Source organism: Scomber scombrus, chromosome 9 (assembly GCF_963691925.1).
Source record: "Scomber scombrus chromosome 9, fScoSco1.1, whole genome shotgun sequence".
In the NCBI taxonomy this organism is placed as follows: domain Eukaryota; kingdom Metazoa; phylum Chordata; class Actinopteri; order Scombriformes; family Scombridae; genus Scomber; species Scomber scombrus.
This window is the reverse complement of record NC_084978.1, coordinates 15,382,372-15,398,750: the sequence shown is the minus strand read 5'-3', so window position 1 is coordinate 15,398,750 and position 16,379 is coordinate 15,382,372. Positions and strand designations below refer to the sequence as shown.

At 38.3% G+C, this 16,379-nt stretch overlaps 1 protein-coding gene across 1 annotated transcript in view; it reads right to left on the bottom strand.

The window, feature by feature from the left end:
- Positions 1–6,132: 6,132 nt before the first annotated feature.
- LOC133985432 (neuronal acetylcholine receptor subunit alpha-7-like) overlaps positions 6,133–16,379 on the bottom strand; it is a 31,664-nt gene continuing 21,417 nt past the window's right edge. The window contains exons 5-9 of the mRNA XM_062425042.1: positions 12,341–12,588; positions 10,695–10,889; positions 9,945–10,031; positions 6,872–6,981; positions 6,133–6,756 (exon numbers count right to left, since the gene is read on the bottom strand). Of these exons, the coding sequence (XP_062281026.1) occupies positions 6,133–6,756; positions 6,872–6,981; positions 9,945–10,031; positions 10,695–10,889; positions 12,341–12,588 (1,264 nt within the window). The remainder of the gene's footprint in view (positions 6,757–6,871; positions 6,982–9,944; positions 10,032–10,694; positions 10,890–12,340; positions 12,589–16,379) is intronic.

Sequence of the window (16,379 nt, the reverse complement as noted above, 5' to 3'; positions counted from 1 at the left end):
TTCACCCTTAAAATGTCCATGATCACAGATATGATCATTATTATATTTATATTTATTTTGGTTCCTGTGACGGCCCCCTGGCATGCATCAATTTTCTCCGTTTTTCTCATTCTGTTTTTGTTTTTGTGAAGCAGGTTACTAGAGGGCAGAATCTTATACCGTAGTTGGACGCACCTGGGCCCGGTGTTGCCAGACTATAAAGACACCGGCTATCTGTCATCTCTCTCTATCTGCTCCACAGTGCATTTGTTGTTTTGTGTTCATTTATTCAACATCTGTATTTTACATACACACTTCACACTCATGCACACACATGCACTCATCACTGATTTAACTAATACTCACACCTCATGGTTTTTCTTAGTTCATTTATGTTACTTACTATGTTAATTTTGGAATAAAGCAATTATTTTTGCCTTTAGCCTGCCTTTCCCTCTTTGTTTTGTCACAGCTTTAGAGCCAGTTGGTGACAATTGGGGGGCTCGTCCGGGAGCATCAGTGCTTGACATACATTATAACATGCATACTTGCTCATACCATTTGAAGCCTGTAAAGTAGCACAAGCTCTTTGTTCAGTCACAAAAAACAAACAAACCTAAAACAAGTGAACAAAAGCAAAACTGTGTGTAATAGCAATTTTTCTTACCATACCTTCATATATCTTAGGAATAAATAGCCGTAATACAGTGTTGTCAGAATTACCTGGCACTGTAAGGTTTAGATCGTAACTAGTTAGGTTTCCAGGCTGCTGGAGCTTAATTTTTCTGCGGTGTGTTTGGGTGTGTTTCCTTTTCATTTCAGCTTGTGGCTGAAGTTGGGCAGTTCGGGTGTCCTTGACCTTTTCCTTGTTTTGTTCCTATGATTCAAAATAATGAGGATGGTAACCATATTAGAGTTAATTACCTATTCCAAATGTGAGCATTTTCAACTTGTGTTTTATAAATGTTAATTACCTCCACCAAGGTGATTGTGTTTTCTGTCTTTTAGTAAAATCAGATTTCATTCAATTAGGTAATGTCCTTCCAGATTGTAACAATCCCTATTGATATGGACCACATAGATGACATTCTGCCTATGTGAAGCATTACGGCAACATAATAGCAACATAGGGTCATGTCATGTCACAATTCCTAAACCTAGAACAAATGCCATGAAAAAAAAAATAATTAAGGATTTATAATGAGACTCTATTTATGTATGCATTTATGTTATATTGTAGTTGTAATTGTAATTGGTTGTATTTATTTTAACATGGACCCCAGTAGGAGTAGCTGTTGCCTGGGTAACAGCTAATGGGGATCCAAATAAACTAAACTAAACTAATACATGAAATGGCCATAACTTTCGAAATTTCAACTTGAAACTTGAAATTTTGGACATTTCATTCTTTTGCAATCTCCTAAATTTCATTGATTCATGCTGATTGTATCTCTGTGTGTAGTTTGATATAGATCTTGATCTAAATGAAAAATCTTGAAATATTTGTTATTGTTAAAATAACAAGTTTAGATGATTTTGCAGCCTGACTTGGACAGTTTGAGACAGATTTTTGTTCCTAAAACATGATGCCCACAGCACAGACACATGGAAATACATGAACATATGGACTGCAAGAGCTCACTCTTCATCATGACCTTAACATTTCTATCTGTAACCTATAATCTAGCCTTGTAGCAGGGATTCCCTGTTTATCCTCAGTTATGTAACATTCTTTATGTGTGGCCTACTGACTGGCTGCTCAGTCCAATCTCTCCCTCTCTGTCTTTTTTAACTATCCATTTAAAACACAACGTGAGGGAATTAGGGCAGCATATCTGGTTATGGTGTTAACCTCTTTGCTTCCTCTTGGTTACTGTCAACCCCCTGAAATATTTTCTATCTATTCTTTTCCTATTAGAGTTGTCATGCTCAACCACATTGAATTTATCCACATTGCACCCAATTAGAGTGTCTTCACCAAAAAATGAAACCTTGCCTTAGCTTCAATTTAAAGTTGTAGAACCGGGCCAGACATTGCAGTCTGGATAGATCACATACCATTGGGTCATGAACATCACAGAAGGGTTAGCATAGCCTCCTCTTTCACTTATAAAGTGGCATTCATGTTTAATGATGCAATTATATTAAGACACTGTTACATATCAAATACAGCTGATTATCTATTTACAGTAAGATTGGTCCCTCGAATGACAAATGTTATAGCAATTAAGCAACATCTGATAACACAGTTTGATGGATCAACATTCATAATTTTCTAGTAACTCTCTTTTTAAAAAGCAAATCGAAGGTGCCTCGATCCCTCTGCCCATGAGCTGCAGTGCATTCATCTGCTTCAGTCATGGACTGTTTCCCTCATTTTTATTCCCATGGCCCTTTAATAAATGATTAAACTACTGACCGCTGCAGGAGGCATAACTCAGCACTTTAGTGTCCCTATGTGTTACACATATACACACCCGCCAACATACATACACATACACATAGAAACACATGGCACAACATAGAGCATATACACATTTTTAGACATCACATTTACCTTATAATGTGTATGTGTATAATCCTCAGTGGGAGTCCTCCTATCACAGTAAAGCAACTGATTCTCATTTTAAGTATGACCTGACTAAACCTATTTTTCTTTAGTTCTTTTCTTAAATATGCTTATTTGAACAGCTCTATTTCATATTTAGTCTTTAAATGTAGTTTTGTTTTTGTTTGTTTTGGGGTTTTTTTATAAAAAGAGACATTTTTCATTGTTTCATTTGGAGATTCACTTAATTCCAGGTTTTGCAAAACAAGTGACAATAGTTGGATCAGATTTAAGACTCAACTATTAACAAAAGTAGTCTCAATTCAAGTAAAGTCCTGAAATAAGATTATTCTGTTCATCTCATGGGCAGATTTTGCAATCATCAAATACTTTATTTGGAGAATATGTGGCTCTTGTATGGCTATTATATTTTAATATCAACAAGTGAGCATGATATTACAAATTGTATGTATTGTATTTGTACTTTCTTTGTACCCAAATACAATTTTGTTATGGTGTAACATCACCATGGTCTTTATGTGAAGTATCAACTGTTGTTGGAGGTGAAGCTGGAATAATCAGGATCACAACATCATGCATCATAAAGGAGCATTGACTGATGTCAGCCAGATTAGCTATTGTTCAGTATTAGCCTTTTAGTTAGAATGTTTTTCTAACATTTTCCAAGATCAATAAATTCCAGCTCTATAAAGTAAAGGGTAAAACTTTGCTCATTCTATTTGTATCTCAGATATTTTCCTGCACATATTTTTGTCATACACATGCCCTGGCCAAACAGACAGATAGTTGTAGCTTCAAGTAAAATGTTAAGATATTTTCACAATCCAGTTCAAAAGATAGACATATTGTGCAATGACTGATAGACAGTATTCCTGTCCCTCTTTAATAACTCTGGAATGTTTGATATCCCTCAATACTGTAGACAGTATAAAATGAAACTTGGTCTCTTTAAGGAATAATTGCACCATTCTGCCTCAAATGTGGGCCCAGTCTTATAGATTTGAGTTCATCCACAAAACATCAAACAACTGGAAGTTGAGAGGAAGCCTTTGTTGGCTACACAAAAAAAGAAATCAGAGCACATTTCCTAGCCCGAAAAAGGAAAACATGCCCCATATTCGTCGTCTTGCATACTTTTTTGGCCCATTTCAGTTAATATTTCTATTAGATTTCATCTGCTGCTCAATGTTTTACTTCTTTGCCTTACATCAGACCAAAGACAATGTTTACCATTAATAAAGAAATGAAGGAAAATTGCACTTTCTTGTTAATTGGGGGAAATTACATTTGCCGTGAGGATAATGACTCACATCTTATCTTTTTGCCTTTCTATCAAGGTTAGCATGATTTCGCCAATTAAAATGAGGACATAGTGCATATTTCAAAGAGATAAAGGCTGGAGACAAGAACACTAGACACATTAACGGGTCACCCATCACCCTAATTAAGAATGAGGACACTGATGCTGACATTGTGTTTGTTGATGGGCTCATCTTTAAATATACCATTCATGTGCTATTACTCAACTGCATCCCCAATTAAATTACGTGTTCCAATCTCCTTTCTTCATTAACAGTCTACATTTTGCACTCTACACATCTGGGTGATCTGTTTTCTTCCATGTTGGCAGTGATTGAATTTCTAGTTTGTGGATTGAGTTTAACAATCTTAAAACTATGTCGGCTTATGTTTTCACCTTTGGTTTATGCAGATATGTGTAGTTGGTTTGTTTAACCCTGCAACTGTATGAATCTAAGGAAAGAATTCAGATTTTATTCACTTTTTTTTGGATAATACTGTAAATTCCACCACATAACATGCTCAAATATCAGGTCATTCACCACAGTGAAGCTGGAATAAGGCTAGGGTATTGTAGTACTATGATGATATGGATGTTAACTGGTTACTCTGTCATTGTACTCTTCTAAACCCTCCCCCTCCCTCTACAGATCTATAGAGTCTGTTATACAGAGAATAAATAGACTTTTATTAACATAGAAAGCCAAAAACTCACACTTATAAAGACAGAAAGAGAAAAAGAGACCAATGACTTTAGCTACAACAAAGAAATGGTTGGGAGGTGGAGGTGAAAATGAAATACATTAACAACTTTGTTGTGTGCATCAGTCACTCAGCTCCCTCTACAAAACACAGACAAAACTGTTACTGACATGGGGGCCTTTTATAAATCTACATTATATTTTCCAGTGATGGAAGTCCATGAAAGTTTGGAAGTTTGAGTTGTGAGGTGTTCATCTTGCTGTCAAGTTTTTAACTGTTGTCTGTGTTGTCAGAGGTTCAAAAGTCACTTAGATCTTCATCTTCAGTGACCGTTTATGTACAGTGGTTTCCAAGAGGTACAATGTTCCTGCTCATCAAGGTACGTGAATATGGGTATTTTTACTTTTTTCATACACATTTTTCACAAAAAATTTAATTATTTTGTATTTCTAGTGTCAGACCAGATAGTTAAAAATGTACAGTACAATATTCAACATACTGTATTTTGACACCTGTGCATTTTGTTTAACTGGTCATCACCACTTCATACCAGTCAGTGCTGCATTTTAATACAGGGTATTCTCAATATTACACTTTTCCAAACAGTCCATATTACATTACAGATTTGATAAAGTGAAAAATTATCCCAAATAAGCATTCCTGCTGTAATATACTTGATAAATAAAGAAAATGGCTCCGCATTTATATAAAAACAACAAAGTCGTGTCTGGTTGTCAAAGTGAAAGCAAAAACCAACAAAGTTCACAGTGAAACATCTCATTTTAGTAACTAACCTAACATTACTACAGAGATGGTACATCATCAGAAAAAGTTTCTTCATCAAGAGTTTATAGAGTGAACATTTGGAGTGTGTGGGTTCAGAGTGAGGCAGTGTTTCTACATATGTATGTGGATTTGTACATACAGTTCAACAATAATTGACATGACTGAAATCAACCAAAGAGGATGCAGTGAGGTGAGCCTTGGTGTTGTTGTAATGTATATGAAGATTGTTTCTAAATGAATAGTGCAGATAATATAATGATATTTACACACTTTTCAGGACAAAGGCAATAAACATCATTATCTTTGACTTATTTATATCTTACTGAATATGAAAAAGAAAATTCAAACTGTGCCCTCCTCTACTGCTTGTGTGATTCCCAGCCTTTTGCCTACTATTACTTTTCTAGATATGAACATGAATTTGTCACTGACATTAAGACAAAGTGGGACTATGAATTGATCTGTTTTAAATTCATTTAAAATAACTAATACTTTGTAAATACTGGTTCATCAATTGCTGTGACTTGGTGTCTTGACTGGGTTAATTTACTACATAATTCAGCAGCTTGGCAGAAGCCCAAGGTTCTGTTTACTGTTTTTGCACCTAGTTTTCAGAGATATTGTCATTCTTTTCATGAAAATCTATGTAACCCACCATTCCTTTCATAAGGCTGTAGGTTGGGAACCACTTTCCTACTGCTGTTTGCATTGTTACTTTCCCCATTCACTTTCTTTATCTCTTATCATTTTGCCTTTGCCTTTTTACATTCTTACTTTTCTCCTGCTGCTGCATCCAGCTATGTGAAGTCCTTGGAAACAGCCTCTATGAAGTTGGGTGCTGACATGAGGATGGTGAAGGTACAAATTATTGAGAAGAGAGAGAAGGCCACCAGGCACAGCCGGTCCACCACCGCTGCTGCAAACTTCCACTCGCTGCAGATGGCCTCAGCCTCGTCCTGGTCCCGGAACCGCTGGGCTATGTAGGTCACCTCCTCTAAGATGCGCTGGATCTCTGGTGGGGGAATACTGACTCCCATCCCAGCTCCAACTCCCATTCCCAGGCCTCCAACACCACTTCCAACTCCTCCAGGTGGTCCAGCCTCCTCACTGATGGAGCCATGGGTTCGTCCCCCTAGCGCTACTCCTGAGTCGCTAGAAGGTGGGCAGTGTGGACTCTCTATAGGGTGGTAGTTGCCGAGGTAAAGGCTCATGGAACCGTTGGAGGTGCCTGTGGAGCAAGGTGGGCAAGAAGTCTGGGAGAGCGGCACCGTGAGGCTTGGGACAGCGCTCATCTCAATGGAGCTGGTGCTGGAGTGGTGCTGGGAGGCATGGCGGTACTTGTAACCGGGACGCTTGCGCTCATCGCCGGGTTGTTTCATACGCAGAAACCAGGCACACCAGTTCAACAGAACTACTCGGACCTGAGAAGAGAGAGGAAGTGGCACACATATGATGTAATGCAATCGTGCAAACTTGACCATTTGACAGCAAAAGTAATGTTATTTTAATTACTGTAAATCAGTTTCAGTCACTTACCCACTTGGGCATCTTGCCTCCCTGAGGGTCATGATGGTGAAACTGCAGGACTATAACAGTCACGACCACAGACATTCCCACAATCATCATGGTGCTGGCAAAGTACTGAGCTGCAAAGTACACAGAAAACATAAACTTAAAATGTTTTTTCGCCCTCTAACTTAAGGTCATGTGTTTCTTAACTTATTGAATGTTTTCCCTTTTTAGCCCCTCCTGAACTACCCCATGGATATGTAATTAACATGCACCAACAGGTAAAACATTAAGCTTGAATTAATTCCAAAAAATAGGTTGATTTCACACTAACATGAAAGGAAAGCAATGTGATCAATCTGTGCAATAAGTTACATTGCCAAGGGGCAAAAATGAACACTTGGAATAAAAACAGGGAAACAAATCAATGCAAAAATTCTGACAAAACAGAGAATAGGGGTAAACAAACCAAAAAACAGTAGGGGAGAGAGAGAAAGAGAGATAAGTGCTGGCTCTGGAGGGATGTTGTCACCCACACAAGGGAATAGTAAAGGAGAGCGTTGAGCTGAACACTGTGCTCTCTCCCAGCACACACAGGCACATACACTCACGCACACACAGCCTAATTTGTTTGGTCATGGACGAAAGCATCAAAAGAGAGGTGGAGCAGAAGATGATAAAACCATGAGATGGGAGGTGATGAGTGAAGAAATTACAGCTTTAACATTGAAAATAGTGTTGAAGGATATATATATATATATATATATATATATATGTGTGTATAATTTTATTTTTTATTAGAAGTGAAAGAAGATTACGCTACATCACTAATCACTTTGTTTGGGAGGAGAGCCAAAAAAAAACCTAAATATATTATACAAAATAATTATAATTATAATTTAGACACTCATTCACGAACTGCAATGCAACTGCAATGTTTTTCATGGCTGACTGAAAAAATTAAAATTCAGGATCAAACAAAATTATATGAAGTGAGCCAAATGGACTTGAAACTGATTAAATAGGTCTAACTACATAAACTACATTTAGTTGAAAACACTTATAAGGTGATTAAAGGCTGATGATAAAATACATAGGGTCTCATTCAGGCAGCAGTTTGTCATGTATTTCCAGTTTAGTTCAAGCAGTCATGCTAATTTCACATCCACATTCAGCCACTGTGTTGTGAAGGGGTATGATCCATTTTAACAAGCCCAGTGAAAGTGTCCCAGTTGGTCTTGTGCTCAGTTCAGAGGAAATAAAAATAATAATGATGACTCTATTGATGAAGCATCTGTCAAGCTTTTCTCAGTGAGGGCTCTTACTATTATATTGATGTAGTGCTAACACTGTTCAGTATGACCAAACACTGCTTACATTAATACACTTGTACTGTATATTTTACAAATACAAGGTATGGTGTGTATAATTTTGACCCATTAAAACTGCAGTTTTAATTCAAAGTATGTGTTGTGTGTTGGGAGTTGTAACAAGCCTGCCTCTTTACTTACTGCACAAAGCCTCTCTCTGAGAACTTTAGTCCCAAGGGAAGCTTATAAAGTGTAGTTTCAGGAGCAGGACCACATCACAACTGCCCCGCCTCCAGCCATTCCTATAAATACCACCTAGATTTCTCCTGCCCTTCCGCTCTCGTATTCTGCGCCCCTCCCCCCCACCCCATTTTTCTTTTCCCTTTTCTTCCTCTCCTTCAAAGGGTCCTGAGGGGGTCCTCGCTGGCCAGGTGCTATGGCAGACGTCCTACGAGCCTCCCCAAAACATAGTCGGCAACGGAAGAATTATGCTCATCAATCATTTTTCTAAATAAATCGTTTAAGCGCATCATGTTGTCAGTGTGGTCCTTGCTCGTTAAATGTTACTCATCCCGTTTCCCCTGACTCTTTGCCTCTCCTTCCCTTCATCCTGTATTCCTTCATCCTCCTTTTTCCCTTCGTTCTTCCCTAGTGGAGAATCAGATATTTCACAGCCTATTACTGGTGCTGACAGCTTAAGTCCTGGCTGCCCAGTTCACTCCAGCCACCATTCAGAGGAAGTGTGAATGATGGATAGATACCCTCAGGCTACTCCAACCAAACACCAGCTTAAACCATGAAATGGGTTTCAAATGATTATTGTTTTTATATATACCATATTGTGTATATAGAGGTCAGGCAAAAGGCAACATTGAAAACACTCAACAATAATGTATGTTTTATATTACTGTTGTTTACTGGAAGTACAGGAAATACTCAGAGGGATAGGCAAGTTGTTTCTGCGAACTGGCCAGTAATGCCTTTGTGTTGATAGACCGAATCAATATTACGATCACTTTAGTTTGGCTGATTTCTAAGGAAACCTTTTCCATCAATTGCTAAAGCCTTTCACAAGAAGGTGTCCTCTAGTATCTGGGACCAATAACTTAGCAGCAGATCCTTTAAGTCCTGTCAGTTGAGAGGTGGGATCTCCATGGTCTGGACTTGTTTTTCCAGCAAATCCCTTAGATTCTCTATCTGATGGAGATCTGGGGAATTCTGAAGCCAAGGCAACACCTTGAACTGTTCTTTTCGTTCCTCAAACCATACCTGAATAATTTTTGCATAGTGCATTATCTTGCTGGAAGAGGTCACTGCCATCATTGAATACCACTGCCATGAAGGGGTATACTTTCTCTGCTGCAGGGGTGATTTTAGACCCTTTTTAGGGGTGCTCTAGCACCCCTAAATTTGATCTTACAATTTGGCCCTTGTCAAAGTTGCTCAGATCCTAACGTTTTCCCATTTTTCCTGTTTCCAATGCATCAACTTTCAGAACTGACTATTCACTTGCTGCCGAATATATATCACCCTTAACAGGTGCCATTCTAATGATAATCAATGTTATTCACTTCATCTGTCAGTGTCAAACTTCTTTGTTGCTTCTCAAAAGATTCCCTTAAATATCTATGCAAACCTACATAGAGTAGGTTGTTATGAGTAATTGTAGGTCGCAGAAACATGCAGAGGAGTCACGCACACACCTTATGTTATTAATTACATAATCATTTTACATTCATGACAGTACAATATGCTACATTTATATATAAACACACATAATTATAACCCACCGATAAGAGGAACAGAGTCAGACGTGGCCGGCATGATTTCTGCTACCAGAAGCATGAAGACAGTCAGTGAAAGCAGCACAGTGATGCCTTGAGACAGAGATCAAGAGAGACATAGACAGAGCAAAAGCATAAGCATATACAAAATTTTGTTATCAGGCTTACTGGTGTATGAAATTATTCCTGTAATTACTTATGTATGTAATCTGTTATGTTTTTATGACCACAGCCATTTATCAGCTGATGACTCCTCTGATGTGTCCAAGGTAGGTTACGGCTCCAGAAATCCCTCAAACACTGTGACGGCTCACCTACAGACGACTATTCATCAAAACTCAGGTGCTGATAGAATTCCAAAATGAATTTAGTGGCAAGCCTCTTATCTTGAAATTAAATTCATTATTATTCTGAAGGTTTTTGGCATGCATGTATTCATTGCTTGTGGTAATTCATAAGGACATGTTTGCAGACAAAAGTGAGTGCACTTTATGTGTTCAAGTACTGGTTTACAGTTGTGACAGTATTTGTATGAGCTTAAAACAAATGTTTGCACATTACTCCTGGTACATGAAAACCTCATTTGTCCAAGTTTTGATTTAGTTTTTTATTTTCCAAACACACTGTAGGTCTACTTTTAAAACATCACAAAAAATCTTCTATCTTTCTTCCATTGAGCAATAACGCATTTCTTGTAAAGCAAACTCATTTTAGTTGCCATTTCATTCAAAGAACATGTGTTCAGCATCCCCTCACCTAGAGAGATCTTTTCCCCAGAGTCAGCAGGGAGCAGGAAGACCAACAGGGCCAAGCCAGAGATCAAAACACAGGGGATGAGCAGGTTGAGTCCGTAATACAGGGTTCTGCGTCGCATGGTGACTGTGAATGTCACATCAGGGTAGGGTTCCTTACAGCACTCGTAGTACAGCTCATTACGCTTAGCCGGCACACCTGAGGGATGAGTTCACACATACAAGTAGAACACCAGTACTTATCAAATGTAGTGATCCCATCCATTCATATGGATGGATGAAGAAAAGGATGAATGGAAAGCTCAGTGAAATAATTCATGAATATTAGAAATTCACCCATGACATGTTCCACTGGAGAGGATTTGAATCATGACAGACTTGGAATTTTGCTTTGTCTTTATTATAATGTTCTTAACCCTCCTGTTGTCCTCGAGTCAAGGAAGGAAGGGAGGAAGAAGGAAAGAAAGGAGGGAGGAAGGAAGGAAGGGAGGGAGGAAGAAGGAAGGAAAGGAGGGAGGAAGGAAGGAAAGGAGGGAGGAAGGAAGGAAGGGAGGAAGGAAGAACGAAGGAAGGAAAGGAGGGAGGAAGAACGAAGGAAAGGAGGGAAGGAGGAAGGAAGGACGGAGGAAAGAAAAAAGGAAGGAAGGTAGGAGGGAGGGAGGAAATAAGGAAGGAGGGAGGGAGAAAGGAAAATAGTAAGGGAGGAAGGAAGGAAAGAAGGACAAAGGAAAGAAGGAAGGAAGGAAGGAAGGAAGGAAGGAAGGAAGGAAGGAAGGAAGGAAGGAAAGAGGGAGGGAAGGAAAGAAGGAAAGAAGGAAGGGAGAAGGGGGGATGGAGGAAGGAAAGAAGGAAGGAAGGAAAGAGAGAGGAAGGAAAGAAAGAGAGAAGGAAGGGAGGAAAGAAGGCACAGTCAAAACAGACGGGGTCAACCCGGGAGGACGACACAAAGGTTAACCCTAACCCTAACCCTAACCCCCCCCCCCCATTTTATTCATCATAGTAGAACTATCTCACCTTGAACTTTAACTCTGGGGATGTGGTGTACTGCTCTCACATATGGTCCGTCTACATGCCCGCCAAAGTGTCAAACATTGCTATTGCATGCCATCTGGTCCTGTCTAACACCCATTTCCAGTGAACCAACACCCTAGGGGTTCAGGCATTTAGATTTGCTGCTACTCTGTCCCAGCTGGAAACACCCCACTTGGGAGGTCTTCCAAAAAGTTCCCCTTTCCAGTTCATCTAGGTACAACCATCCAAATGATCATCAAAATGTAAATGTATATAACAGTAATTCTTTCATTTTGAGTAGTTGTCTTTTAGCAGCCTTTAACAGATGGTCTCGTTCAGTTGTGCCTGAATATTTCAGCTTTTTCAAATATTTAAAAATCATCAAAAATGTTGATTAAAGAAGGCAAAGGATTTTTTTTTTTACTACATAGACTGAAAAAAAGCAGCTGTTGTTGTGTATTGTTAAATTGTTTCTAAGTTGGTTCCATCTTAGCATTCAAATGGAGGAATCTCAAGAGATGACTAGAGAAATGGGTTTTGTGTGTGTGCTCTTACTGAATTGTACAATCACTATGGATTCTCAAGTATGGTCATCTACTGGACCCTGACAGTTATAGCTGCAGTGAAAGACTGACTTACCAACAAGATCCCACTCGCCATTCGGTATGTAGGTGGATGTGTCCACAGCCAGCATCTGGAGGTCTAACAGCCAGCCATTGTGTGTCCAGGAGCCAAATTTCAAGTCACACTTCTGCACGTCAAAAGGGAACCAGCGCACATCGATGTAACAGGTGCTCTTCAAGATGCCAGGGGGGATGTACTGGCAGTAACCTGATGCATTCACCAATACATTGGTATGGAAAGTGGCATCGAAGCGTTCGTCCGCACTGTAGAGAGAATAACAGAGATTAACACGTGTCGAAATGGGTTGTGTCAGTTTGTTTGAATGTAAACTGTGATAGCCGAAGTCACATGAGGATAATTTTTCATGTTTTCTTGTTTGCTCCGATCAACAAAAGTAATTAAGTATTTAGAAAAGTAGATATTTAGTTTTTAGTGCATATCATATTTGGGTGTGTATGGTCATTTGTTTGTGTGAAAAAAGTTTGACAGTCGAAGAGTCTCTTTGCTGTTTCAACGTAACCTGCCACATCTCTGAGAAAACAAGTGTCATATCTATTCAGCCACCTATGGATCAATCAGCTTGCCTCTTCGCTCCTGTAATCCACACACAGATATTTATATCTCAAATGAAATCCATGGTTAAGGAAAATTCAACACTCACTTCAATCCACTGCCAAATGCATGACGTGACAGGAATCAAATCAGTGATATGAGATGAATTCACAGCTACAAGGTTCTTCAATCCACAACCTGCTGCCATGGATAGGCTTTGTTTGTGCAAAGTTTCAAATATTCAAGTTTGACTTGACTTGCCAGACTATCAAATAGCATTAATCATGCCAACAAAAATTTTGAGAAGTATTTATTGACAACCTTTTATTTCATGGCTAAATTGTGATGAAAATGTAAATCAAAAAATATTAACAACTAAAGTTATGGAAAAATCTCATTGGCCTCATTGGCTGTTTTCCTTTTTAACCAATCATTTATCTGCCCCACCATAGTTTCATGTTGGCATATAACCAATACTTGCATTTACAGACACACGGTCTCTCTCTCTCACACATACGCAAACTCCATCCTAAAAATTTTAATAATGTATGCATTTTCTTATTAATTTATGAAACTTGCCCAACAACATAATTGAACATTTAACGAGAGAGGGCAAGGTGTAATTTAACTGTAATTAGTTTGTCTTTTTTACTGTGTTATATACTCTCTATTTCTAATATAGGATTATTGTAAGTTGTAAAAACAAACAGGTTTTACACACAGTTAAATGGGTGTTTTGTTGCCCTTATAACACAAAATGAAAAAGAATAGCTATGTGAAGGTGTGTATTGCAAGTGTATATTGAAATATGAAAGAAGTACAGTAAGTTCGTAACACATTCATAAAGCCAGGAGAAATATTCTTCAGCAAAATCCATCATGAAACTCTCTGAGAAAATCATGACTAAAACAATACCTAAAATTAGACTACAATTACAAACAAGGTCAACGGACTTCATCCTGAGTAAAACAAGACTAAAGACTAAAATTCTTGTCAAAATTAATATTGCTCTCAAACAACCTCAAGAGTCAGCATCTAACTTTAGGAATTTGTTGAATAAAGTAGAAATTGTAAGTGCTGAGATTCTGAGGACACACAGTATGCTTACAGTAAAAAAGAAATGCTTAAGACATCTAACCCTAGCTCTGGCACTCCAGCTGAACTCTAATTAAGTATTAAAGAGTAGCTCCTCTGGTGTTGGTGCTTAAATAAAGTGCTAGAGGCGATGTTTGAACTTTGAATTTAGGGAGTACCTTCTGTTTTGTTTCTGTGTACAGAATATAACAAACAAGCTCTCTCCTTTTCTTTATCACTATTTATTTTTTTCCCTGTTGTTATAGCTTCAGGGACACCATGCAGGAAGCACAAGAGACGAGAGGATTTATATTCAACATTAGCCAGTGATTACTTTGAAACCTCAGCAAAATATAGAACATGCTATTTGTTGTGCTATATATGTCTTGGATTAACCTTTTCCCCTTGCAGAGAAAATAATGTTATTTAATTGAATGTCAAAATTCATCTGGATTTACATGCCCCCATTTACAGTTACACAACACTTTTTTTAAAGTGTATTTTCATCAGCCAGACAATGTGCGCAACACTTTGTCAGTTGTTTTTCTAAGGAAACAGTTTACTCTCATGAGTAATAGTATTTTTTCACTTGCTGACAGTCTGCATAGAGGTAACTGAGTAACAAGCTCCAGAGGGGTGTCATATACAACATCATGCAACATTTATGGAATGTGAGCATTTTTAAAGTCTTAAAAATATTTTAGTAAAAATTTTAATTTCAGTAATTTCAGTTTTCTGAAGTAAATTTCATCAAGTAAAGCCAAGTTGTGCATTTTGAAAAATATACAGCCACATTTTGTCCTACAAAGCAAAAACAGCAAAAACATATCATGGGAGACACTGAAAAATCTCCAAAAGTAGTCAAAAGTTTCAATATTTTCAAGTAGGGCTGGATCCTTTAAATATCACATAAAATTAGAAATGACAAACAAAATAGGCACATTTACAGATTTATACTGTTTGCAATTTGATCCAGTATGTTCACACTATAGTAGCACCTTTTCATCAGAAAATAATTGCGTGCAGAGGCAGAAGCAGTAGAAAATGTTGCTGAAATGCAACCCCACACAACACTGAATCGAGAAAAAAAAGAAATTGATATTGTAGAAAACTCAGGCGGAGGAAATGACTAAGTGAGGACAAATCCGTTTTTAGTGTGAAAGAGTAATGAATATTAGTAGTAAAGTCGTGCGGAGATTTTAGTCATTACATGCAATGTCCCTAAAATACACATTCACACACATTCATATAAGCAAACTGTGGCGTTTGTCATTAAAGACCATACAAAATCCCACTGGAAAGCTGACAGGTCTTTTAATTTAACTATACCCACACCAACTTAGAACTCCCACACACTGTCAACTATACATACAGTCTGAAGGCACACACAATGCATCTATATATGAACACACAAATCAACACACACAATCCAGTCCCCAGCAAGACAGATAACACCAGTTTGTGAGAAACACCCTAGAGCCTCTTTTAAAACCTTGACAAAAGAACATGGCCTGCATTTTAAGAGAATTTGTAGATGGAACCATTTTATTTGTCCCTGCCTTTCCTGGAAATGAGAGATTTACCTTTTCAGTGGGGTTAAGTGTTGTAATTTATTTCTTCTCTGTGTGTATTGTTGTTATCAGCTGTGGCTCTCTGTACCAGGGGAAGGGATGTGTGTGTTCGCCAAGTCGGAGCATTGCGATGAATTATTCAGGCTTTGGCCTTACTTTATCTGAAGGTGCGCGCTTTCCTGCAATCAGCGCTTACACACATCAAAGCAGAGTGTGTGTGTGTGTGTGTGTGTGTGTGTGTGTGTGTGTGTGTGTGTGTGTGTGTGTGTGTGTGTGTGTCTGTGTGTGTGTGTGTTTTGAAGACTACATGATGTACAATATATGCACATAGAACACTAGAGATGTCATGCACACAAAGACAGTGAGACACGGTTTTAAAATGCGATGTGACAATATGCCAGAAGAGTGAGACGTGTTGTTTTTGACAGTCATGAATTTAAATAATTCTACTTTATTTAGCTTGCTTCAACATAGAAATGGACTGAAAGCAAATGCAATTGACTACTGGGAGAATGGAAAGGGGTCATATTTGCACAATGAACCCACACACACACACCAAAGAAAGAGTACTGTGGACATGTGAGAGCCATGCAATAGGGAGACTGACCAACAATGACAATGGTGGCAGTGACAGGTTTCTGCACCATGGAACATGAGTCACCAAGTTTCCATCTCACTCACTCAACACCTGCTGATATCCTCATACAGACCTACACATACACAGATGCACACAGACTCACTAATGACAAAAACAAGGAAGTCATAAAGTAATGAGTGCATTTAAGATAGGAAAAAGGCTATGCAGGATGGAATAAATTATCACGTATTAGTAAAAATCTTTTTAAAACGCATTAATC